The 26,695-nt window shown below is 43.2% G+C and overlaps 1 protein-coding gene across 2 annotated transcripts in view; it reads right to left on the bottom strand.

Moving 5' to 3' along the window:
• LOC134225115 (integral membrane protein GPR180-like) overlaps window positions 1–26,695 on the bottom strand; it is a 40,961-nt gene that overhangs the window by 12,734 nt on the left and 1,532 nt on the right. For both annotated transcript variants that reach the window (XR_009983172.1, XM_062704912.1), the window contains exons 3-6: window positions 26,507–26,650; window positions 26,349–26,419; window positions 26,092–26,276; window positions 25,914–26,018 (exon numbers count right to left, since the gene is read on the bottom strand). Coding sequence is in view for 1 of the 2 variants with exons in the window: in XM_062704912.1 (XP_062560896.1) it covers window positions 25,914–26,018; window positions 26,092–26,276; window positions 26,349–26,419; window positions 26,507–26,650 (505 nt within the window). In the remaining variant the exon portion in view is untranslated. The remainder of the gene's footprint in view (window positions 1–25,913; window positions 26,019–26,091; window positions 26,277–26,348; window positions 26,420–26,506; window positions 26,651–26,695) is intronic.

Raw genomic sequence — 26,695 nt, 5'->3', positions numbered from 1 at the left:
GTGATACGAGTAAAATGGTTGTGACCTTTGAGTCATCATGCAATAGGAAGTTACGAAATAATTGAGCGAAAGAAACACACAGAAATTAGAAAATGTGATAAATGGTTATGTACCAAGATGTTTGGGTTATGTACCCAGTGGAAAATAAGTGAAGAAGGCAAAATTATTGGTTGAGTACCAAGAGGTAAGCCGATGCATATGAGTTGTGCATCATATATGTTGGTTGTTAATAAAATGAGAATTAGGGTTATGTACCCAGCAATGGAAGGGTTGTGTACCCAAGAATAAAATGTAATGGTATTATTTTTAAATATGCGAGGAAAATAAAACTTTGTGAATCATATGTTATTCAGAGAAATATGATACTCAGGGTTGTGTACCCCGAAATAAGGTTTAGATCAAATGGTATCGGAATATATTTTTTTGGCGCATGAGAATATGTGAGCACTGTCCGATTCGATTAATACAAGGTAAGTGAATTATATTTTGTTTCAATTACTACATAATCGGGGACAAATGCAAAATAAATGATAAATTTCACCAAAATGATGGTTCAAGACAAATTAAGCTAGTAGTACATCTTCTTATATATAAAAATGAAATGGTCTGTGTTCGTATCCGCATAACTCGAAAACGGCTGGATGGATTTTTTTCATTTCTTCAGCAGAAACATTCGTTATAGTTTCCGACGGGTTTATATGATATTTGCTCATAAGAAAATTACGGGTAAAGTTGAATTAAACCTTCAAAAACTAAAATTAGGATTTATATGGGCATTTTGCATGGGTAGTTCAGAACGCGCATTCTCGCCTACTATGCAGGACAACGTCTGCCGGGTCGACTAGTTATTTATATATTTTAAAACGTAAAAGAATCTTATTTTATAATTTAATTTTCAACAGCATGAGTGGTTCTAGCCGAATCAAACCATTCGATGTGACTGTAGAAGCCAGTCGGTTGCCTACGGAATGGGAAACCTGGAAATACGATCTTGAAGCGTTTTTTGTAGCTCAACGCATTGAAACGCAATACGAAAAACGCGCGCAACTGGCGTATCTAGGAGGACCAGGTCTGCAGGACCTGTTGAGACATCTGCCAGGAGTGGATAATGTACCCCATGTTACAATGGATCCTCCATATTACGATGTGGCGGTAAAATGCCTAAACGATTATTTTGAACCATTGCGCCGCAAAACATTCGAGCGACACTTGTTCCATCAGATAAGTCAACACTCTGGTGAACGGTTCACAGATTTTGTAATGCGTCTGAGGAAACAAATAGCCAGATGTAATTACGATCCATCGGTAATCGAAGAACTGATAGCAGATCGTATTACGCAGGGTTGCAATTCTGAAGAATTGCGGATTAAATTGCTTCAGAAGGACAGAACCCTGGAGGAAGTTATTGCACTTGGAACTAGTATGGCAGAGTCGTCTCAGCAATCGAAAGATTTGACCAAGCAAACGCTCACCAGGAGCGATTATCAGGGAGTGAATGTCATCCATCAGTCATCTTTCCGACGGTTTTCCGAGAATCGTAACATGCGACAAGGTTATCAAAGAGAAACCCAATCAGGATGTCAGCGAGGATCACCAAATGAACCGGTGCCAGCAAAAGTGGTACATAAACCATTTTTGTCAATTTTGTGTTTTTTACACGAACGGCTTCTATTTGCAAAGATCTAGTAAGGGAATAACGAAAAAGTGATTTTTGGCAACTAAATCTGGAGATATGCACATTTTATTATCTGGTATATATCACAATGGCCATTTCGTTGCCAGAAAAAGTGGTACATGTACAGTTACACCCACTAAAATCAGCTTATTTAAAAGAAAATTCGGCAACATGACTGTTTTCGCAACAGATTTTAATCCTATTTTGAATTTAAAGATAGTTTTCTGCCGTTTAGAATGATTTTGAAAATGTACATGTACCACTTTTACTGTCAACGTTTTTCGGTTTCTGTTTCATTTTGTACCCATTAATAGTGGTACATGTGCAATTTGCTCCAATAAACTTGAAATTTGTCAAAAACTTCGCTTATTTTTCACTGCTATCTTTAGGCACATCAGTCATAACATGTTGGTACAGTTTAATTGCAAAAAATGCAAATATGAGTTTATTATTCGATGTTTTTGGGAAAGTGCGTCTCCTGAAAAATTCACTTATGGCGGTAAGCTCCAACGAGGATAATACTAGATTTAATACGGATTTAAGAAAATCCAGATTAAAATTTATTACCTCGTTCGGTAAGCACCAAACCGGTATTAAGTACGCAGCCATTTTTCGCTATGCGCTGTGGTGAGAAAGTGTGCGTATGAGAATGATAGAATCATAAATAATCAACGATGACTTCTGTTTTGTTTATATGTTTCCCGTTTCGTTTTAATTTTCTTCAACAGGTTTCAATTCATTGTGATATTTCTTACGACATATCAATAGAATATTGATTTTCCATTGAGATAAATCTAAATTTCTTCGCTTTAAAAACAGCTGGATAGTCAGTGATGTAGCGCTTGCTCAAGAGAATACAAAATCGTCTGGATTCGGCGTTGCGCTGATAGTTTTTTAGCCAGTTCCTGGATGAAACTCCTGATGCATTTCATCTTGCCTTGCCGGATCTGCGGGTTTAAATTCCTAAAACAATTTTAGACAATTTCAAACAACTGAACACCGCATTTAGGAATATCTCTGCCGGAAAGTTCTCGAAGAATTAGAACATAAATTCCTCCTAAAAATTTTCATTTTCAGGGCATCTTTGATATTCCAGCATTTGCAGCTCCCGAAGATTTATTTGCGAGATCAGTAACTGGGGCTCTTTAGTGCAAATCTTCCAGAAAATCTTTCTGTAATCCTAGTGAAATACTCCGGGAACCCGTTTTTTTCGGGAATGGCGAATGAAATTCCTTTGAATTCCTCCAGTAATTATTAAAGGTATTCCTCCAGAATAGCTTCGGGTATTCCTCCAGGAGTTCCTCAGAAAAGTCTTACAGGACTTGCTTTGGGTATTTCTCCATGAGTTTTTCCGGGATCTGTAATTTGTCCAAAGATTTATTCAAATTGCTACTTCGAAAAATCCACTACTTTATTCATAAGTATGGTGAAACATAATTTCTTTCAAGATATTTTTCAGGAATTTCGTCGCAAAATATCTGAAATAAATCGTTTAGGATTTCCTGTACTCTTTATAAATTTCGAGATCAATTCTAGAAGTACTGACAGGATTTCCAGAAATCAGAAATTCTTTTAGGAATTTACTACGAAGATCACCAGGAATCCCTTTGGAGTTTTGAGAAAAAAAAAGTTAAACATTCCTTGAAGAATTTCACCGAAGTTTTGGAACGAATCCTAGTTATTTCCCGTTTGTCTGTGGTTCTCCCTAAATGCTGAAACAAATTCTCCGGAATTCCTGGAAGCCATCCTTCGGGACACCTAAAAGGAATTTCTATAAGAGCTATTTATTTCAGTATCCCGGAAATCCCTCCAGCAATTGCTTATAAATCCCTCTGGAAATGGTTTCGGAATTTATTTAGAAGAAAGAGAATCTATTAGGAATTTCATCAGGCATTATGCGACGGAGTTCCCTTTAGCAATTCTGGGAGCTCCCTGAGCGAAATCTGTGTCCCTGAAGGAATACTAAAAGTCCTCTGGTGGAATTCTAGGAGTTTCCTTGAAAAATCCAGGAAGTTACCTGGAGGCATTCTGGAACTTCCTTGATAGAATTCTGAGTGTTCCCTCGTGAAACTCTTGGTAACCTCTGGAGGTATTCGGGGAGTTCTCTGGAGGAACTCTGAGAGTTTTCTGGAGGAATTCTGGGAGTTCTCTATAGGAACATTAGGAGTTTCCTTGACGAATTATGGGAGAACTCTGTGGGAACACTGAGAGTTCCTTGGAGGAATACTGGAACCTCCTTGAGGAATCCCTGGAGTTCTCTGGAGGAGTTTTGAGAAATCGCCTAAAGAATTTTGAGGAATCCTTGGATGATTTCTGGGAAGTTTCCTGAAGAATTCTGGGAGTTCTCTGAAGAAATACTGGGCGTTCGCATTACGAATAATGGGAGTTACCTTGAGGAATTCCTGGAGTTCTCTGTGAAGTATGGGAAATCCATAAAGCAAATCTAAGAGTTCTTTGAAGGAATTCTGGCAATTTCCTAGAGGAATCCTTGGAGTTCTCAGAAGGAATTTTGAGAGATCCCTGGGGGTTTCTAGAAGTTCCCCGAAGGAGTTCTGAGATTCCATAAGGAACTTTGAAAGTTCCTGGAATTCTGGAACTCCCGGAGGGATTCCTGGAGGAACTCCCGGAGGGATTCCTGGAGGAACTCCCGGAGGGATTCCTGGAGGAACTCCCGGAGGGATTCCTGGAGGAACTCCCGGAGGGATTCCTGGAGAAACTCCCGGAGGGATTCCTGGAAAAACTCCCGGAGGGATTCCTGGAGAAACTCCCGGAGGGATTCCTGGAGAAACTCCCGGAGGGATTCCTGGAGGAACTCCCGGAGGGATTCCTGGAGGAACTCCCGGAGGGATTCCTGGAGGAACTCCCGGAGGGATTCCTGGAGGAACTCCCGGAGGGATTCCTGGAGGAACTCCCGGAGGGATTCCTGGAGGAACTCCCGGAGGGATTCCTGGAGGAACTCCCGGAGGGATTCCTGGAGGAACTCCCGGAGGGATTCCTGGAGGAACTCCCGGAGGGATTCCTGGAGGAACTCCCGGAGGGATTCCTGGAGGAACTCCCGGAGGGATTCCTGGAGGAACTCCCGGAGGGATTCCTGGAGGAACTCCCGGAGGGATTCCTGGAGGAACTCCCGGAGGGATTCCTGGAGGAACTCCCGGAGGGATTCCTGGAGGAACTCCCGGAGGGATTCCTGGAGGAACTCCCGGAGGGATTCCTGGAGGAACTCCCGGAGGGATTCCTGGAGGAACTCCCGGAGGGATTCCTGGAGGAACTCCCGGAGGGATTCCTGGAGGAACTCCCGGAGGGATTCCTGGAGGAACTCCCGGAGGGATTCCTGGAGGAACTCCCGGAGGATTCCTGGAGGAATTCCCGGAGGATTCCTGGAGGAATTCCCGGAGGATTCCTGGAGGAATTCCCGGAGGATTTCTGGAGGAATTCCCGGAGGAATCCTGGAGGAATTCACGGAGGAACTCCTGGAGGAACTCCCGGAGGGATTCCTGGAGGAACTCCCGGAGGGATTCCTGGAGGAACTCCCGGAGGGATTCCTGGAGGAACTCCCGGAGGGATTCCTGGAGGAACTCCCGGAGGGATTCCTGGAGGAACTCCCGGAGGGATTCCTGGAGGAACTACCAGAGAGATTCTTGGAGGAACTCCCGGAGGGATTCCTGGAGGAACTCCCGGAGGGATTCCTGGAGGAACTCCCGGAGGGATTCCTGGAGGAACTCCCGGAGGGATTCCTGGAGGAACTCCCGGAGGGATTCCTGGAGGAACTCCCGGAGGGATTCCTGGAGGAACTCCCGGAGGGATTCCTGGAGGAACTCCCGGAGGGATTCCTGGAGGAACTCCCGGAGGAACTCCCGGAGGAACTCCCGGAGGAACTCCCGGAGGAACTCCCGGAGGAACTCCCGGAGGAACTCCCGGAGGAACTCCCGGAGGAACTTCCGGAGGAATTCCCGGAGGAACTTCCGGAGGAATTCCCGGAGGAACTTCCGGAGGAACTCCCGGAGGAACTCCCGGAGGAACTCCCGGAGGAACTCCCGGAGGAACTCCCGGAGGAACTCCCGGAGGAACTCCCGGAGGAACTCCCGAAGGAACTCCTGGAGGAAATCCTGGAGGATTTGCCGGAGGAACTCCTGGAGGAATTCCCGGAGGAACTCCCGGAGGAACTCCCGGAGGAACTCCCGGAGGAACTCCTGGAGGAACTCCCGGAGGAACTCCTGGAGGAACTCCCGGAGGAACTCCCGGAGGAACTCCTGGAGGAACTCCCGGAGGAACTCCTGGAGGAACTCCCGGAGGAACTCCTGGAGGAACTCCCGGAGGAACTCCTGGAGGAACTCCCGGAGGAACTCCTGGAGGAACTCCCGGAGGAACTCCTGGAGGAACTCCCGGAGGAACTCCTGGAGGAACTCCCGGAGGAACTCCTGGAGGAACTCCCGGAGGAACTCCTGGAGGAACTCCCGGAGGAACTCCTGGAGGAACTCCCGGAGGAATTCCTGGAGGAACTCCCGGAGGAACTCCTGGAGGAACTCCCGGCGGAACTCCTGGAGGAACTCCCGGCGGAACTCCTGGAGGAACTCCCGGCGGAACTCCTGGAGGAACTCCCGGCGGAACTCCTGGAGGAACTCCCGGAGGAACTCCCGGAGGAACTCCCGGAGGAACTCCCGGAGGAACTCCTGGAGGAACTCCTGGAGGAACTCCTGGAGGAACTCCTGGAGGAACTCCTGGAGGAACTCCTGGAGGAACTCCTGAAGGAACTCCTGAAGGAACTCCCGGAGGAACTCCTGGAGGAACTCCCGGAGGAACTCCCGGAGGAACTTCCGGAGGAACTCCCGGAGGAACTCCTGGAGGAACTCCCGAAGGAACTCCTGGAGGAACTCCCGAAGGAACTCCTGGAAGAACTCCCGGAGGAACTCCTGGAGGAACTCCCGAAGGAACTCCTGGAGGAACTCCCGGAGGAACTCCCGGAGGAACTCTTGGAGGAACTCCCGGAGGAACTCCCGGAGGAACTCCCGGAGGAACTCCCGGAGGAACTCCTGGAGGAACTCCCGAAGGAACTCCTGGAGGAACTCCCGAAGGAACTCCTGGAAGAACTCCCGGAGGAACTCCTGGAGGAACTCCCGAAGGAACTCCTGGAGGAACTCCCGAAGGAACTCCTGGAGGAACTCCCGGAGGAACTCCCGGAGGAACTCCCGGAGGAACTCTTGGAGGAACTCCCGGAGGAACTCCCGGAGGAACTCCCGGAGGAACTCCCGGAGGAACTCCCGGAGGAACTCCCGGAGTAACTCCCGGAGGAACTCCCGGAGGAACTCCCGGAGGAACTCCCGGAGGAACTCCCGGAGGAACTCCCGGAGGAACTCCCGGAGGAACTCCCGGAGGAACTCCCGGAGGAACTCCCGGAGGAACTCCCGGAGGAACTCCCGGAGGAACTCCCGGAGGAACTCCCGGAGAAACTCCCGGAGGAACTCCCGGAGGAACTCCCGGAGGGATTTCCCGGAGGAACTCCCGGAGGAACTCCTGGAGGAACTCCCGGAGGAACTCCTGGAGGAACTCCCGGAGGAACTCCCGGAGGAACTCCCGGAGGAACTCCCGGAGGAACTCCTGGAGGAACTCCTGGAGGAACTCCCGGAGGAACTCCTGGAGGAACTCCCGGAGGAACTCCCGGAGGAACTCCCGGAGGAACTCCCGGAGGAACTCCCGGAGGAACTCCAGGAGGAACTCCCGGAGGAACTCCCGGAGGAACTCCCGGAGGAACTCCCGGAGGAACTCCCGGAGGAACTCCCGGAGGAACTCCCGGAGGAACTCCCGGAGGAACTCCCGGAGGAACTCCCGGAGGAACTCCCGGAGGAACTCCCGGAGGAACTCCCGGAGGAACTCTCGGAGGAAATCCCGGAGGAACTCCCGGAGGAACTATCGGAGGAACTCCCGGAGGAACTCCCGGAGGAACTCCCGGAGGAACTCCCGGAGGAACTCCCGGAGGAACTCCCGGAGGAACTCCCGGTGGAACTCCCGGAGGAACTCCCGGAGGAACTCCCGGAGGAACTCTTGGAGGAACTCCCGGAGGAACTCCCGGAGGAACTCCCGGAGGAACTCCCGGAGGAACTCCCGGAGGAACTCCAGGAGGAACTCCCGGAGGAACTCCAGGAGGAACTCCCGGAGGAACTCCCGGAGGAACTCCCGGAGGAACTCCCGGAGGAACTCCCGGAGGAACTCCCGGAGGAACTCCCGGAGGAACTCCCGGAGGAACTCCCGGAGGAACTCCTGGAGGAACTCCCGGAGGAACTCCTGGAGGAACTCCCGGAGGAACTCCCGGAGGAACTCCTGGAGGAACTCCTGGAGGAACTCCCGGAGGAACTCCCGGAGGAACTCCCGGAGGAACTCCCGGAGGAACTCCCGGAGAAACTCCTGGAGCAACTCACGGAGGGATTTCTGGAGGAACTCACGGAGGGATTTCTGGAGGAACTCCCGGAGGGATTTCTGTCCAGGAAGGAAGTCCAGAAGGAATTCCTGCAGGAACTTCAGGACGAATTCCTGGGTGAACTCCAGAAGGAATTCCTGAAATAACTTCAGGAGGAATTATTAAAATAACTCCAGGTATATTGTCTGGAGTAACTTCAGGTATATTTCTTGCAAAAAATCCAGGAGGAATATCTGCAGGAACTCCAGGAGGAATTCCTTGAAGAATTTCTTGACGAACTCCAATATTAATTCCTTGCGGAACTCGAAGAGGAACTCCTTGAGGAACACCAGGAGAAATTCCTTGACAAACTCCAGGAGAAATTCTTTGAAGAACTTTGAATTCTTTGAGGAACTCCTGGAGGAACTCCTGGAGGGATTCTTGAAGGATCTACCAGAGGGATCCCTGGAGGAACTCCCGGGGTATCACAAGAAGAAATTCCTGAAAGAATTCTCGGAGAATCTCCTTTGGGGATTCCTGGAGGTGCTAGTAGGATTTCCTGGAATAACTCCAGGAAGCATCATTAGAATTACTCCAGATATATGTCCTAGAAGAATTACAGAAATAATTCCTAGAGGATCTTTATATGTTTAGTAAGTAGAACTTCAGGAGAAATTCTTGAGGAATCTCCAGGACTTCAGGAGAACTTACTGGAGGAAGTACAGGAGGAATTCCTGGAGGTACTCCAGGAGGAATTTCTTTAGGAAATCTAAGAGGAATTTCTGAAGACATACCAAGAGGAATTCCTGGAGGAACTTCTAGAGAAATTCCCGGAGGAGCTCCAGGAGGGATTTCTGCAGGAACTCCAGGACGAATTCCTGAAATAACTCCAGAAAGAGTTATTGCAATATTTCCAGGTATATTTTCTGGAATAAAATCTGGGAAATATTGGAGGAATTCCTGGAGGTACTCCAGGAGGAACTCCAAGAGGAATTTCTTGAGGAACTCCAAGAGAAATTCCTTGAGGAACTCCAGAAGGATTTTCTGAAGTAACTCCTGGCGGAATTGTTCGAGGAAATGGAGGAACTCTAGGAGGAATTCCTGGAGGAACTCGAGAAGGAACTCCAGGAGGAATTCTTTGAGAAAGTCCAGGAGGAATATCTGCAGGAACTCCAGGAGGAATTCCTGGAAGAAATCCAAGAGGAATTCCTGGAGGAAATACGAAAAGAATTCTTGAAGGAACTCCGGGAGGAATTCCTTAAGGAGTTTCTTGACGTACTCCAATAAGAATTCCTTGAGGAACTCAAAGTGGAATTCCTTAAAGAACTCTAGGATGATTTTCTGAAATAATTCCTGGAGGAATTGGAGGAACTCTAGGAGGAATTCCTTGAGGAACACCAGGAGAAATTCCTTGAAGAAGTCCAGGAGGAATTTCTTGAGTAACGCCAGGGGGCATTCCTTGAGAAACTGCAAGAGGAATTCCTTGTGGAACTCCAAGAGAAATCCCTTGAAGAACTCCAAGAGGACTTCCTTGAGAAACTCCAGGATGATTTCCTGAAATAACTCCTGGCGGAATTGTTGAATGAACTGGAGGAACTCTAGGAGGGATTCTTTGAGCAACTCGAGGAGGAACTCCAGGAGGAATTCCTTGAGGAATTTTAGGAGGAATTCCTTGAAAAACACCAGGAGGAAATCCTTGAAGAAGACCAGGAGGAATTTCTTGAGGAACTCCAAGAGAAATTCCTTGAGATACTCAAGGATGATTTCCTGAAATAACTCCTTGCGGATTTTTTTTGGGGGGCTGGAGGAATTCGTGGAAGATCTCGAGGAGGATCTCCAGGAGGAATTCCTTGAGGAACTCCTGGAGGAATTTCTGTAGGAACTCCAGAGGAATTCGTGGAGCTCCAGAGAATTCGAGAAGCTCCAGGATGATTTCCTGAAATAATTTCTGGAGAAATTGTTGGAGGTTTTGGGAGGAACTCTAGGAGGAATTCCTTGAGGAACTCCAGGAGGAATACCTGGGGGAATTCGAGGAGAAATTTCATGAGAATCTTCAGAAGGAATTCCTTGAGGAACTCCCGGAGAAATTTTCGGAGAAACTCCAAAAGGAAATTCCTGTAGGAACTACATAAGAAATTTCTTGAGGAATTTCACGAGGAATTAAAAAAAAAGTTTCCTTCTGATATTCATCCATTCTCTGAGAATTCTTCTGGGCTTAGGAATACCACTTAAAACTCTCCCTGTACCTTCAATGGGAATTTTTCCAAGAAATAAACTAGAAACCTTTTAAGATGTTCACATTATAGCCACTCCTGTTCAAGCAAAATAAATTTCCTTTAAATCCAAAAAGAATATCCCTAAATTCCATTTTCTTCTTAGAATTTAAGATGAAATTCTCTATATTTTTACGATTTCTAATCCACAAAACTTTTGGAACAAATCCCCAGATCTCTTATAGAACTTCTTAAAATTAATGGAGGAACACCTAAAATTCGTTAAATAACTCTCAAAATTCATGTTGATATTCCTGGATAAATCCCTAAAATTGCTGTAGGTTTCCCCGAGTTCCTGTAGAAGCTTTAAAATTTGTTTTTTTATATTCCAGAGTTTTTAGATTTTCTGCCGGAATTTTTTAGCTACTTTCGAACGAAATTTTGTTGAAAATCCAGTGAGTTCCCGGTGGAATTACTTGTGTATACAGAAAAGAACGCTTCAAATGTATGCCAGACTGAATATGTACTATTTTGGACTCTGGTGTCTAGAAATCGAGAGCATCGCAGAATGTTTTCCCGTATATATACATATCATTTTTCCTTATTCTTTGAATTGTTAAATAAAATAACGCACATTTTGTACTTCTAAAATAGAATATTTTTATTGCGTTTCAGCTTATTAACTTGCTTACATGACTTACCAAAAGTAATAGTTATTTTCCTGGACACAAATTTACCAAAGTCGACATCGTCCCACCCAGCAGACGGAGAGCGTAGCGTGTTAGGTGGGCGGACCAGGTGCTAAATGATTTGCCGGGCGTGGGGGGCATGCCGGTGATGGAGGGATGTGGCCTCGAACCATGTATTGTGGCGTCAAATTGTTGGTTCATTATCATCTGTAGTATACATACATCTAGCTCTAGCGTTCCATTTAACGCCCCACTCCTTTCAAACTGGAGTTCCTTCCATCGTCTGTTGCAGATTTTTTCCATAAATTATTAGCGACGGGAGGAAGAAAAGTGCAACATGCATCTGAAAATTAACGTAGAACGATTTAGTTAGCTTTCCACATTATAATAATCGAAAAAATACCTTGTAAAATCAAAACTCCAGATGCCGTCGGGAAGTCCCAAGATGCAGGTCCAACGTGCTAGTAGCGGGCAGCGGCTACAAATCCGTGTTGTTCGCTACCCGGTGTTGTTTCAGCTCCATGGAACCTCCATCAGCTGTTTTGTTTTTCCTCGTTCTTTGACATTTTCATCTTATTCATAAGTGTGCGTGCGACCTCTCTATGCGAACGCAGCCACAAATCGAAAATCTAGGATTATCTTTAATACGCCAAAATCGGCGTATTAAAGTTAATACTGGGTTAACAAACGAGGATAATACTGCTTGATGCTTATTAAAATCGAGGATAATACTCGATTTGCGTATTATCCTCGTTGGTGCTTACCGCCATTAATGTAACATGTACCACTTTCGCTGGCACCGGTTCAAATGTGAGATTCATTTGCTACAGTTGTGGCAAGCGGGGTCACACTCAAGGCAGTAACGAGTGTCCGGCGAAAAGAACCAAATGCGCGGTTTGTGGGAAACTCGGGCATTGGGCAAAACGGTGTTTTCACGCCAGAGGGTATGCAGTCAAGCGAGGCATCAGTCAGGATGGGCAGGGCCCTGCGGCCGAAGAACCGAAACCTAAACGTGTACGAGCAGTCATGGAGGAATCAGCGAAAGAGCAGGAAGGATACATTTTCTTTGCAATGGGACGGAACGTTTTTATTTTCAACGTAGGTGGGGTAGAAGTGCCGATGACAATTGATTCAGGGGCAGATGCTAATATTATTAGTCGGGACGTATGGGAACAACTGAAAGAGGCAGGGGTAGAAGCTACCAACATGACCACTGATATCGATCGAAATCTGATTGGTTATGCGTCAGAGGAGCCAATGAAAACCATTGGAATGTTCGATGCGAACATTTCGGCTGGAGGAAATAAAAGCGGACAGCAATGTTTGCTTGGAGATCGGACGGCTAAAAACTTGAAGGTATTGAAGGTTGGCTTCAATGTGGGAGCTGTGAAAAAACAGCAGGTTAAACCGTTTCCGAAATTTCGAAAGGTCATTGTTGAAATACCAATCAACCCCGAAGTACAACCCGTGCAACAACCTTACAGGCGACCTCCAATAGCATTGGAGCAGAAGATTGAGGAGAAATTGGAATCTCTGCTTCAACAAGATATAATCGAGCGAGTAAATGGGCCTTCACCTTGGGTTTCGCCAATGGTGCCAGTCACCAAGGATTCTGGAGAAATACGACTTTGCATAGATATGCGACAGGCAAACAAGGCTGTTCTGAGGGAGACTCACCCACTTCCGCTGGTGGATGAGCTATTGAGTTCGGTCAATGGAGCAGTTCGTTTCTCCAAGATTGATATTAAGGACGCGTATCACCAATTGGAGATCTCCGAAAAGTCCAGACCGATAACTACTTTCATAACTAAACATGGCCTGTTCAGGTAGATTTTGTTGTTTGATTTTTATGCAATAAATTGTTAATTATTAAAAGTTGACATGTAACTTAGGGTTTTATTTGCATTTTCAATTTCTTTTTTTTTAACAAATCTATGAATAGGTACAAACGCCTAATGTTTGGAGTGAGTTGTGCTCCTGAATTGTTCCAGAAGGTAATGGAATCCGTGGTTTCTGGACTGAAGGGAATTATCGTCTACATTGATGATGTTTTCGTCTATGGAAATACTCAAAAGGAGCATGACGAAAGATTGTCAGCAGTGTTGCAAAGGTTGTCGGAGTATGAGGTACTGTTGAACGACAAGAAGTGTGTCTTTAATGTAACTACTTTAGAGTTTCTTGGCCACGAAGTATCTGTCGATGGCGTGCGTCCTACGGAAGACAGAATTAAGGCAATTCAAAACTTCAGGGAACCTCAGAATGTTTCAGAGCTAAGAAGTTTTTTGGGTCTGGTCTGCTACGTTGGGCGTTTTATTCCAGACCTTGCTACAAAAACTGATTCTTTAAGATACTTGCTCCGTAATGGAGTACAGTTTCAATGGACTGACAAAATGAAGGCAGATTTTCAAACGATCAAAGCAGATATCTGCAAAATTGAACATCTGGGGTTCTTTAATCCTCGTAATAAAACAAAGCTTATTGCAGACGCCAGCCCAACAGGCCTCGGAGCGGTCTTGTTACAGGAAGATTTGAATGAAGGGACCCGAGTCATAGCATATGCCAGTAAAGCTTTAACAGAGGTCGAGAAGAAATATTTTCAGACAGAAAGAGAAGCCCTGGCACTCGTATGGAGTGTGGAGAAATTCAAACTCTATCTTCAAGGGACGAAATTCACTTTGCTGACAGACTGCAAGGCCTTACAGTTTTTATTCAATCCCAGATCAAGACCATGTGCCCGCATTGAACGTTGGGTTTTGAAGCTGCAGGCATACAATTATGACATCGAACACATAGCAGGGTCATCTAACATTGCAGATGCCTTATCTCGACTTACCGTTCAACCGGCCGAAGAATTTGATATCGACACTCAGCATTATATCCGGAACGTCGCCGAAAAAGCAGTACCTGTAGCACTGACGTTTTCGGAAATTGTTCAGAAAACAAAGACAGATGATACCATCCAAACGGTGATAAAAGCACTTGATGCTGAATTGAAAGAAAATCTTCCTAAAGAATACAAACCGTTTACTACCGAACTGTGCAGCGTAGATGATGTATTGCTGAGAGGAAACAGATTGGTCATTCCATCTTCACTAAGGGACCGTGTAATCGAACTCGCACATGAAGCACATCCAGGAATAGCAGCAATGAAACGGCGGCTCCGCCAAAAGGTCTGGTGGCCATTGATAGATAAAGCAGCAGAGTCTTGTGTTAAACGATGTAAGCAATGTACTTTGGTGTCGGCACTAGGAGCTCCAGAACCTATGACACGGACAAAAATGCCAACAAGACCATGGACCGATCTTGCCGTAGATTTCATGGGGCCATTACCTTCGGGACACAACTTTTTAGTCATAGTTGACTACTTTAGTAGATTTACTGAGGTAGTAATAATGAAGCATTACGAGAGTCATTTCGTCGATTTGGTATCTCTGAAAGTGTCAAAGCTGATAACGGTCCACAGTTTATTAGTGAAGAGCTATCAACTTATTGCAGAGAGTATGGTATTCAGCTACGGAGGGTAACACCATATTGGCCGCAGGCGAATGGTGAGGTGGAACGAGCAAATAAGACCATACTCAAACATTTGAAAATAAGTCAAGAGTCAGGAAGCGTTGATTGGATATGGGACTTACGTACATTTCTGTTAATGTATAACTCTACACCCCATGTCACAACCGGTGCTGCACCATCAGTCTTAATGTTTGGGCGAATACTACGCGACAAACTCCCCAGCTTTGAAAACAGAAAGGTTCGATTGGAAGAGGAGGAGTACCTCGACAGAGACGGGTCGAAAAAGCTACATGAAGCAGAGTATAGCAATGAACGCCGACATGCAAAACAAAGCAATTTGAAAGAAGGGGAAATAGTAGTCGTTAAACGAACAAACAAAACGAATAAATTGTCATCAACGTTTGCACCTGAGGAGTTCGAGATTATCGAAATAAATGGAGCGGACGTTACGCTGAAGTCTACTGAAACTAATCGAGTGGTTCATCGCAACGTAGCTCATCTGAAATCCCTAATGAAGTTTGTACCATCTGCAGAAGCTGACGCAGATGAAGGAGAGGATAAAGAAACATCGGCCGTGGCGTTAAATGAACATCATCCAAATCCAACAGTTCAGAAGGGATCGGTTGACCGGCCTACCCGGTCTCATCGCGCACCCAAGTATTTTGAAGACTATGAATTTTAAAGATTTCTATTGTGTATGGGAGGGGTGTCAGGTCCAGTCTTGCTCCGACCCTGTAAGATACATTATGTAGAGTATAGAAACAGTTGGCAACATTGTAGATGGGTAGATGGTAGAGAAAGTGGTTCCGATAAGTTAGTTAGTATTGAGCAGTGCGACAGAGAAGTGCGTAGACTTTGATCGGCGGAGAATAAAGATTTGATTCGAATGTACTAACGCGTGTGATTCATTATTTCGAACTCAACAGGCAGTATTTTAAATTTAATTTAATTGTATCCAATGAACCTGTGGATTTTTATTATTGCGGGTAAATTCATATTTCAAAAGAAGGCATCATCCACTTGTTTGCTATACTCCGTGCAAACGCGTGATTTGAAAGAAGGCGTATTTTAGGAAAATTTGTGAGTCAAAAGAATGTATCACTCATTTGCCTTTTTCCGAGCAAATGCGTATTTTAAAAGAAGGAATCATTCGATAACCTTATTTCGAGCAAATTCGTGCCTTTATTTAGAAATTATTTACTAATTTTAATATTCTTGTGCCTTATTTAGGACAAACGAGTGCGTAGCACACAAAAATTAAAGACTTATTTGCCCTATTTGGGGAAATATGCGTTTTAAAAGAAGGAATCATCGACTTAGTTGCCTTATTCCGGGCAAATGCGTGGGTCCCTATTTGTTTCCTCAATCAAGGCGTGCTTTAAATTTAGATTTTTTTTCTGTTTTGGGGTGAAGCCAGAATAGACGTGACCATATGCTATACTATGCTAAGCCAGAATAGCCGTGACCATGCGATGCAACGTGACGTGACAGTTCATTGATAATAATTGTTATTGAGTCGCGTCGCGTCGCACATCGCGTCGCATCACACGTCGCGTTTACTCTGGTGGGCACCTTTCCGAGCAACACCCATGTTTCAAATAGATCACTGCAACATTTATTCGACCAGATTCAGTTACAATTAAGTCGCAGCAACCAAATTTGCATCAATATTGCTGTTTGGGTTATTGTCATTATGCCAAAAGGCACATTGTATTTGAAACTATAGTGCCACAATGAAATCGTATACATCTATATATTCTGTTTTCTGGGGAACGGTAAATTCTGGGGTTTGGTTTTCTGGGGAATGGAGTTCTGGGGTATGGTTTTCTGGGGAATAGTATAGAACCGTTTTAAAGAAATTTCTTTGGATTTCTACAGGAAATTCTTTGTATTGTCCATAAAAAAATCTTGGGAAATTCCATTGGCCAAAAGTGACAGACGGCGGAAATGGTCGAAAAATTTGCCGAATAAGACGTTTGCCCTTTCGTCGTCTGGTCGAATCGATCGTTTGGCCGAAGAAGTCATTATGCCAAAAATGCCGTTTGGCCGAAAATATAATTTGGCATACTATAATTACTGAACGGATCATATGGTCATAACTGGCCACTCGTTGTGTTAAATGGCCTTTTTGACAAATGACCATTAAACAAAACTACGTAACTTCTACTTTTTAAGTCGATACTGGCCTTTAAGCCAAAAGTCATCTAGTAAAAATTCCATTTAGCCGAGCCGAACTGAATTTTCATCTGAAACTTGTGGAAATCTAATATAATGCTGTGAAAAGGAACCACTTGACTAAGCACGTCTTACCTGTCAGTTTGCTTGGAGCTCAATGAGGAAGAGATATTCTGGGTTGCTACGATGCGTGAATACTTGCAATGAATGCAAGTGCGTATAATTGTCATATGACAGGTACAACGTGGCATGCTCTGTTTATGTTTATCATGTAGTACCACACATCTTCCCTCTTCTCCAGAAAAAAAAATCGATTCGATTAGTTCCATTTGAATATTCAATAAATCTTCCGCCATTCTATTGGCAATTGGCGTCACAACCAACTAGGTGATATGTTAAAATTCATTTTGTTTTTTTTTTATTTCTACATTGTCAAATAAAACTAACTTCTTAGGGTCTGTCTCAATTGGAGAATTAAACTTAAAAGTGACAGTTCGAAAATTAAAAAATCACCCCGTTATAAGAATGGCTGGTGCTACCCAGCAATTCCAACAGGACATCGATGGAAAATGATTCGATATCTGTCAAAAGTAATCTTACTCTGCGAGCAGGGTTATTTGATAATTATTGAGATGTCACTTTTAAGTTTAATTTCAGTTTAATTATCCAATTGAGACAGACCCTTAGAAGTTTTTATAAACATCATAATTGATGACATAACTAATTCATAATCCACGAAGTATTTTATGGCTGAATTAATATGTTATACAAAAAAAGGTTTAATAATAATGCTAGATGCATCTATGCTTTGGCATCTATCAGCAATCCATTTTCGAAATCTAATAATGAAAACAATATGACTCATAATAATTTTCATGTATCACTATCAGACCCGACGAACTTCGTTTCTCCTAAAATTGGTTTATTTTCTAGTTAGTTCTCGAGTTATGTAGAAATTTCTCTCTTATTTGTATGGGAGCCCCCTTTCCAGAAGAGGGAGGGGTTTCGAACCACCACAAAAACATATCTCTATAAACATAACTCTATAAACATAGCCCTCTTCCCAAAGAAGGAGGGGTCTCGAACTATCTTAATAACCTTTCCCGGCCCCGAAAACCTCTGCATACAAATTTTTACGCCTATCGGTTTAGTAGTTTTCGAGTCTATAAGGGTCAGACAGACAGAAATTTATTTTTATGTATATAGGGTCTGTCTCATTTGGAGAATTAAACTTAAAAGTGACAGTTCGGAAATTAAAAAATCACCCCGTTATAATAATGGCTGGTGCTACAATTCCAATAGGACATCGACGGAAAATGATTCGATATCTGTCAAAAGTAATCTTGCTCTGCGAGCAGGGTTATTTGATAATTATTGATATGTCACTTTTAAGTTTAATTTCAGTTTAATTATCCAATTGAGACAGACCCATAGAATATAGATTTCCTCTACAAATAATCACCTAAAGCTGGTAGCTTTCGGTTATTTCGCAGGATTCATTGTACAAACTTTGAGTCTTGGAGCTAGAACTTCTCTGAACCAGGCTTGTAAAAATAGAAGTTTTACCAAACATGTACCTTTTATTCGTTCAATTCAAGACAATTTGCTTAATAAATATGCGACATTTTTCAGCTAGTATTCTTTGTTTGCTTTTGTTTGAGAACCTCTTGCCAACCGTTCCATAGCACGAATGTTCTTGTTTTTGCTCATATGCAACGCAAGCAACAAGAAATCGAGTTCAACTACCTGTAAATCAAAGCTTTGAAAGTGTGCTAGCCGAAGGCACTGATTCTTTGATCTAGAACTCTAAATTAAGCAAGGAATAGTAAATCTAATGTTTTCTTCCTAAAATCAATCATTCTTTGTGAAATTAAAGTACGAAAACATGAATCTGTTTTTTTCTTCTCTCTGATTAGTTGGTTTTCCGAACGGCTAAGAGACATGTCTACGATCCATCTCTGACCGGAATGAAACACAATCTATATCCAAGCAATTATTTATATTTTGACATAAATTCAGTTATGGGAAAAGACGGCTTTGGCAGGTTTTGTTCTATTATTGGCAGGGGGGTCGACCGAATTTTATGAAATTTGGCCACAATATTCTTTGATATGCAAACAATGTTTAGGCCAAATTTGAGCATAATCAGTCATAAAAAACCCCCCTGACAATAATAGAACAAAACCTGCCAAAGCCGTCATTCCCCCTACATCAATATATACAGGGTCGAGAGAATCATTCGTGCGTGCAATCAATTTACATCGCATTCAGTTGTACTACAATTATTAATGTTAGTGGGTTTTAATGAGAAATCTTCCATCTTGTTTCTGCTTCATGAGAATTTCAACATTCAACACGGTACAATTTATCCGCTCTGCGCGATCAACTTGACCCGCTCTGCGCGGTCCACTTGACCCGCTCTGCGCGGTCCACTTGACCCGCTCTGCGCGGTCCACTTGACCCGCTCTGCGCGGTCCACTTGACCCGCTTTGCGCGGTCCACTTGACCCGCTCTGCGCGGTCCACTTGACCCGCTCTGCGCGGTCCACTTGACCCGCCCTGCGCGGTCCACTTGACCCGCCCTGCGCGGTCCACTTGACCCGCTCTGCGCGGTCCACTTGATCCGCTCTGCGCGATCTTGAAGATCCGCTCAGTGACAGTGCTATACACTTTTCCTCTGCTGTTTCACTTCGCTAACAGTTTTTTTTTCTCACCTGAACAGCAAGTAATCTGTTGTCTTCTATTGGTTTAGCAATTCTGATAAGAATAAACTCCAAATGGTTCCTTTTCAACAAAATCACTTTATTAGGTCCCTCTTAGCGTTGCAAATCCTGGCAGGATCGCCATTGTGAAAATCTAATATAATGCTGTGAAAAGAAACCACTTGAGTAAGCACGTCTTACCTGTCAGATTGCTTGAAGCTCAATGAGGAAGAGATATTCTCGGTTGCTACGATGCGTGAATACTTGCAATGAATGCAAGTGCGTATAATTGTCATATGACAGGTACAACGTGGCATGCTCTGTTTATGTTTATCATGTAGTACCACACAAAACTGTTATCAGGTCAACTATGGTTTGGCCGTATGCGATATACAGCCTAAAGGAATATTCGGCCGAACTGGTAATTGAACCGAAAGATTTGTTTGCCATAACATAACTCCGAAATTCTTCGGAATTTCCTTAGGAGAATCTTCGGGATTTCCTTGGTAAGATCTTCGGAATTTCCTTGGGAAATTCTTCGGAGTTTCCTTTGGAAACTCTTCGAAATTTCCTTTGAAAACTCTTCGGAATTTCCTGTGGAAATTCTCCGGAATATCCTTTTGAAATGTTACAGAATTTCCTTTGAAAATTCTTCGGAGTTTCCTTGGGAAATTCTTCGGAGTTTCCTTGGCAAATTCTTTGGAATTTCCTTGGGAAATTCTTCGGCCTTTAAGCCAAAAGTCATCTAGAAAAATTCCATTCAGCCGAGCCGAACTGAATGTTTATCTGAAACTGTTATCAGGTTAACTATGGTTTGGCCGAAAGCGACATACAGCCAAAAGGAACATTCGGCCGAACTGGTAGGGTAGAAGCACTATTCTTCGCCCCCTCCCCAATCTTCGCCCCCCTTATAGAACATTTATTGATTATTCTATTATGTTTACAGCAGGCCTTTTTGATGGATGAATAAATTGAAGAGCTACAAAGGCTATTAAGTTGGCGCATACAGGATTCTTTGAAAAGTAATGCTTCCTAATAATTGCACATTTTGAAAATAGTCATGCCCGTTCTGTGTGTAATTTTCTATTTTATGAAAACGGCGCGATTTTTTTAACACTGAGATTTACGCATTCAAGCTGTGATATGCATTCAGAAAATTTCATAATAATGATTTAGAACATGGCAGAAATTCATACCAAAGGTATAATGCCGTTAATTCTACCATTTTATTTGATTTTTATCCGTTTTTAGAAGTGGCGAAAATTAAAGCAAATTTTTATACGTATTTAATTTTCGCCCTCTGGCGAAAGTCCATATTCGATTCTTTTTGTTTTGATGGCTTTAATTTTCGCCCCCGTTTACAAAACTGTCAGAATTGCCACAATATTTACTCCCATCAAGAAAGTTCTGCAGTACGGTTGTTATTCCCCTATCATCAAATGGATTTCAAGGTAAATATCTTGAATAACCAGGATTATGGTCATCGAGAGAGGTGATTTATCAATTTTTCAGATTTCAGAGACCGAAAAAGTATGGCGAGTGCTACACACCAGAGGTGCTCTACACCGTTTTGAAGGTACAAAATCACGAAATGAGTATAAGAACGGCAGCAAAGCATTTCGGAATTCCACGCTCTACCATTCGATCTCGTCTTAAGAAGAAAAACCAGAAGCAGATCCGTGCTGGCCCAGACACAGCGCTACTAGCAGATGAGGAAAATGAAATAGAATCGTGGATTTTTGACATGCAAGATCGCGGATACCCGATCACGAAAAATTGGTTATTGGACAGCGTAAAGCAATCTGGACGCTAATAATCGCGAAAATCGATTGGTGAATAACAGACCTGGTAGGTGTACTCTTGAAATCATGTTACCATGGTTATCATTCATAGTTGCCTTCTATAACAGGACGTACATGGCTGCAGCTTTTTATGAGACGTCATGCGAAAATCACTCTGAGGACTCCGGAGTTCATAACCAATGCTAGCGCAAAGGTGTCGTCTTCCGACATATTATCATGGTTCCGCAAAATCGAATCATATCTAGCATCACAGAACTTCCTCGACATTTTGCAGGATCCGAGTCGGATTATAAACGGGGATGAGACGTCTTTCCAGCTAAACCCAAAGAGCAAAATCGTTTTTGCTCTACGCGGCAGCCGGAATGTTTACGATATTGAAAGGAATTCCAGTAAAGTAAATATCACCACCATGTTTTCCTTCTTCGCTTCTGGCGAAACAATCCCACCCACTATAATCTACCCCTATAAAACTATTCCAAAGTCGGTAGCTGATGGTGTTCCGCCTAAGTGGGGTATAGCGAAATCCGACAATGGATGGATGACTGCTGATGTCTTTCGTGATTACATAAGGAACGTTCTAAACCCGCATCTGGAACGAAATCATGTAAAGAAGCCGGTGATTTTCAATACCGACGGGCACAGTAGTCACATCAATATCCACACATCTATAATGTGTCGCGAAATGGGTATTATATTAATCGCATTGTATCCCAATGTTACCAGAATCATGCAGCCAGCAGACGTTTCCGCGTTCAAACCGCTTAAGACTGTGTGGACAAAAACTATCGAGCATTTTCGACGAAATAATCCAAATGCCGCAGTGACAACCCAAAACTTTGCATCAATTCTACAAGATTGTTTGCGTGAATCACTGACAGTGAAGTCTATTAAGAACGGATTCAGAGCTTCAGGAATTACGAAGCAATCAATTTCGACAAGTGCTTGGGAAAGAGTACGGTTCCATTGGTAGAAACTCCGGAAATCCAAGACCCACATGATGATGGAAACTCGAACGGAAACGACCTACTAGTGGCGAAAAGGGCCATCGAAAAGTGTGCGGAATATATTGGAAGCGACAAAATTAAAAAATTCAAAAGTGATTTCGTGTGCTTTGATAACGACGACGAAAAAACTCTACATAGCATTTACACCACTTTGCAATCCAGCTTTCCGGATATCATTGAATCGGTTACAACGAAATCGAATCAAGATGAGATTTTCTGTAACTTTGATTATACCTCAACAACCGAAGTCACCCTTGTATCCACAGAAGTGCAAGGAGAATTGAGCATTTCAACATATGAGGCAGATAACCCCGTGATGCGAAGTGAGACTGTTGCATCTGGCGAGGAAATGCCAGGAACATCGGTGAGACCTTTAAAAGATTTTTTTAATGTACCACCCACACCTCAACGAACAGCTAAGAGGGAGTACAAATCGAAGAGATATCATGTTCTTACATCTGATGAGTTCATCGAAGAGTTCAAGCAAAAAGAGGTCGAGAAAAATCGTGTGGAGGAAGAGAAACAGAATAGAAAAACGAAAAGAGAAGAGCGCAAGAAAGCCCTTGAGCAGGAAAAAGAGGAGAAGGCAAAACTGAAATTACTAAAAGCGAAGGAGAGAAAGCAGAAAGAAAATAAAGAAAAAGAACCGAAAAGAAAACACAAACCAAAACGTATTGTTGTTTGAACTGGCTAACAAGCTGAAGAATTGAATTTTTTATTTTTGGATTTTTAATAAAAGTTGGAACTGGCATATCTATTATTTATGTATATGTATATATTATTTTTCATCTCAAGATTTTTTTGTCCTGGACAAAAAATGCCTATCAAAATTGATTGTATTTTTTCCACCTTGAATGATATTAATCCTTCCTTTCGTCTTTTTGATTTCAGATAAGTCCGTTACACCCAATATTTTTTTTACACGGTTGGTATTCTTTGATTTCCCGGTTTACCTGATTTTTCACAGCTTTTTAATTACCACCTGAATTTTCTTTGATTTTTTGTGAATTTTTTCATGGGGTTAACTCATAGTTCCATCAACGCTAAAGGTCGTAATCAACTAAAACCCACCCGTGTAAAAAAAGAATCGGGTGTATAGACATTTTATAAGTCCAGATAAGTCCGTTATAGACGCTTTTGGATAGGGGGCGAAATGATAGAGCAAAAAAGGGGCGAAAATTAAATTTGAGGGGTCGAAAACTAAAACATGCATTGATTCGTAATAAACGTAAACTATTTAATTGTTTCAATATTTTGAAGAAATTTTAACTATGATTCTCGAGGATTAATAGATTTTTGACGGAGACAGTCAAGTAATTTCATTAAAAAGAGCTTGTAACTCTATATAAAACATATGCTTGGCATAATAACGTTTTAGGGGGGCGAAATATAGTACGTCTACCCTAATTTGACCGAAAATTTTGTTTGTTCTAACAGGTCATTTGACTGAAAATGCCGTTCGGCCGAAAAAGTCTGTTGACCAGATAGATCATTTGACCAAAAATGCAATTTGGTAAGAATGGTCATTTGGCTGAAAGAGCCATTTGGCTCAAAATGTTCTTTTAAAAAAAAAACAATAATTTCGGCCAAATGGCATTTTTTGCGAAAAGTGTCGTTCGGCTAAAATCATCATTTGGCCAAAAAGTTGTTTAGCCGATTAGCCGAAATCTGAGCAATTTTCCGATCTATATTTTGAACAATCTTCCTCGGAAATTCTAAATAATTTGCCGTTGAAATTCCGGAGAATTTCCCTTCAAAGCGCTTTCTCTGTAAGCTATGTTTTGCCAAACTAGCTATCCTAATGATTCTAGACTGAGCAAGCCAACATTAAAACACCCTTTCTACCAGCCGCATTCTTCTACAATTATAAAGAATTTTCAAGTAATTTCGAAAAATACTCAACAGTAACTTTCTGTGGATATTCCGAGCATTTTTCTCGGAACAATCCTCGTGAAAATTCTGAAAAATTTCTCATGTAAATTCCGACGAATTTCCTGCTAAACTTCAAAACATTTTTTTTAATTCCAAAGAGCTTTTGTTGGTAATTTCAAAGAATTCTTGAAACATCAAAGAAGTTCCAGGCGAAATTTCAAGATTCTTCCGTTAATGTCTTGAAAATATCCCGAAAAAAGAAAATCTTAAAGAAACGGAATAAAAAAAATCGCCACGCCGATTCACGCCGCCGCCGCCGAATTTCGGACCGGCGCACACCTCTACCCCTACCATTATCACAAGTTCGCATATGCTCCTGGGATTTGCGGACGATATAGATATTATCGAGATTCATCGCCGTGCCGTGGAAGAGGCAAAACGAAGTACATTGTCGCTGGCAATCAACGTGGGTTCATTAGTGGTGGTGGTAGCGAAATGGTGCTGGATGGTAAAAAAAAATGAATTTGAAAATTTTTGTATCTTGGAACATTAGTGACGTGCGATAATGATGTTACCCGCAAGGTGAAAAGGCATATTACAACTGCAAATAGGGCTTATTACGGACTTCGTAACCAGATTAAGGTGACACGGGAAGCACAAACAATCATCAAATTGTCATCATTTCATCATTGAATGCTTAATTTTGTTTCTACAACAAATATGATTTTGAAAAAGTATCACCGGCGCGTGATTACTCGCAATCTACATGCTGATACATTTGCAGTTACATCAAACAACTGAAAACCGAAATACGCCGCTCCAAAATTACGAGGTGATAATGCTAGAAAGAGACAAAAGATAGGAAAAATAACACGGTTTGTAGTGCCTTCCCGTGTCACCTTAAGCCCCGTAATCTGCAAATAAAAACAAAATTCGCGCTGTATACTACTCTGATTCTTCCGGTGGCTTTATACAGCCATGAGACATGGACGCTAAAGGAGGCTAATCTGAGAGCTTTTGGATTGTTTGAGTGTAAGGTGCTGCGGACAATACTCGGCGGTAGACAGGAGAACGGTATCTGGCGGCGTCGCATGTATCACGATTTGTACCAGGTGTATAAAGGACTGGATATTGTTCAGCTTATACAACACGGCAGACTACGGTGGGCGGGACACGTTGTTCGTATGCCGGAAGAACGTCAAGCAAAGATAATATTTAGTAGAGGACCCGGAAGAGGCCGCAGGCTTCGTGGAAGGCCGCGTACACGATAGCTTTTTGCAGTTGAAGAGGACCTGAGGGCGCTCAACGTTCAGGGCGACTGGAAGCGATTGGCCCAAGATCTAGTCTAGTGGAGAAGGATACTCCATTCGGCGTAGGTTCATCGAAGAGCTGTAGCCCATCAAGTATCAAGTAAGCAACTTTGAGAAGATGACGAAATCTACATCAGAATGAAGAGGGAAGCTAAGCGAATCCTACTAGTCATCAACACGTCGAAGACGAAGCACATGAGAAGACAACCCACCAACCACGGTGGGCCGGGCACGTAGCCAGTATGTCGAACAGTAATCGGGTGAAAATGGTTCTCGGCAATAATCCGACGATGACAAGAAGGCAAGGTGCGCACCGAACAAGGTGGATCGATCAAGGGGAAGTCCACTTACGGACTCCGTAGATAGCGTGGTTACGTACAGCCATGGATCGAGCTGCATGAAGACGACTTTTATGCAAATATGGAACTCAAATGCTTGGAGAATGGTCGTTACATGTGTTGAATCAAAAAATACTACGCCTAAAGTGATAAAGACAGGAAAATCCCGAGAACTCAACAAGAAGTATTAAAAAAAAAAACTAAAAAATCAAACCAACAATTCTACTCACCTGCATAGTTGGACCCCGTCAGCAGCATATATTGTCCAGCCCGGTTTGGCCACAGCAGTCCCATCATCACGCAGTACGCCAGACAGTCGGCTGAATTTGTTATTCCTAAAATATGAATTAAAATGTGTCTTTCAGTGCCGGCTGTTGCAATAATAAATTTGAACATTTTGTGTCTCACCTAATAGCAACTTGTACCGCCACAGCGGATTCACGTTGACTGCGATGATCGCCACTATGGGCAGATAGATGAACCACACCAAACTGGAAGCACCGAAGTGCAGCAGAAAGTCCAGCTTCTGCGTCGAGTGTTCGTACTTCATCGTGATGCGCAGCTCCCACAAGAACCACAGCATCATTGTGGACCTGAAACAAATGGAAAATTATATGTTGGTCATGTACCTTATTACCAATGTTGATAAGGAAAGAGAAACTAACCTGCAAGCAAGCACCAACCAGCCGGGCCACGTCTGGTACTCGTCGGTGTCGGATATGATGTCGACTTCGGTCTGAAAAAAAAAATAAGCGTTTAATAAAAACAAAAAACAAATTAATAAAGGAAAAATTAACAAAAAAAAATGCAAATCAAAACTTACCCTATTCCAGATATACAGCAGCACATGTATTGCACAGTAGGGAATCCAAATGACCATGAGGAGAATCCAACTACTAACGGAGATTTGTAACCGGGTGACGGCCCACCCTTTGGCCAGCAGTAACAAAATTAGCATAAATGAAGTCTGCAATGAGGGAATTATAATTAAATTGCCGTCTGATCCGTCGAT

Source organism: Armigeres subalbatus, chromosome 3 (assembly GCF_024139115.2).
Source record: "Armigeres subalbatus isolate Guangzhou_Male chromosome 3, GZ_Asu_2, whole genome shotgun sequence".
NCBI lineage: Eukaryota > Metazoa > Arthropoda > Insecta > Diptera > Culicidae > Armigeres > Armigeres subalbatus.
The sequence above is the reverse complement of the archived record's forward strand: the minus strand, read 5'-3'. Positions and strand labels throughout refer to the sequence as shown.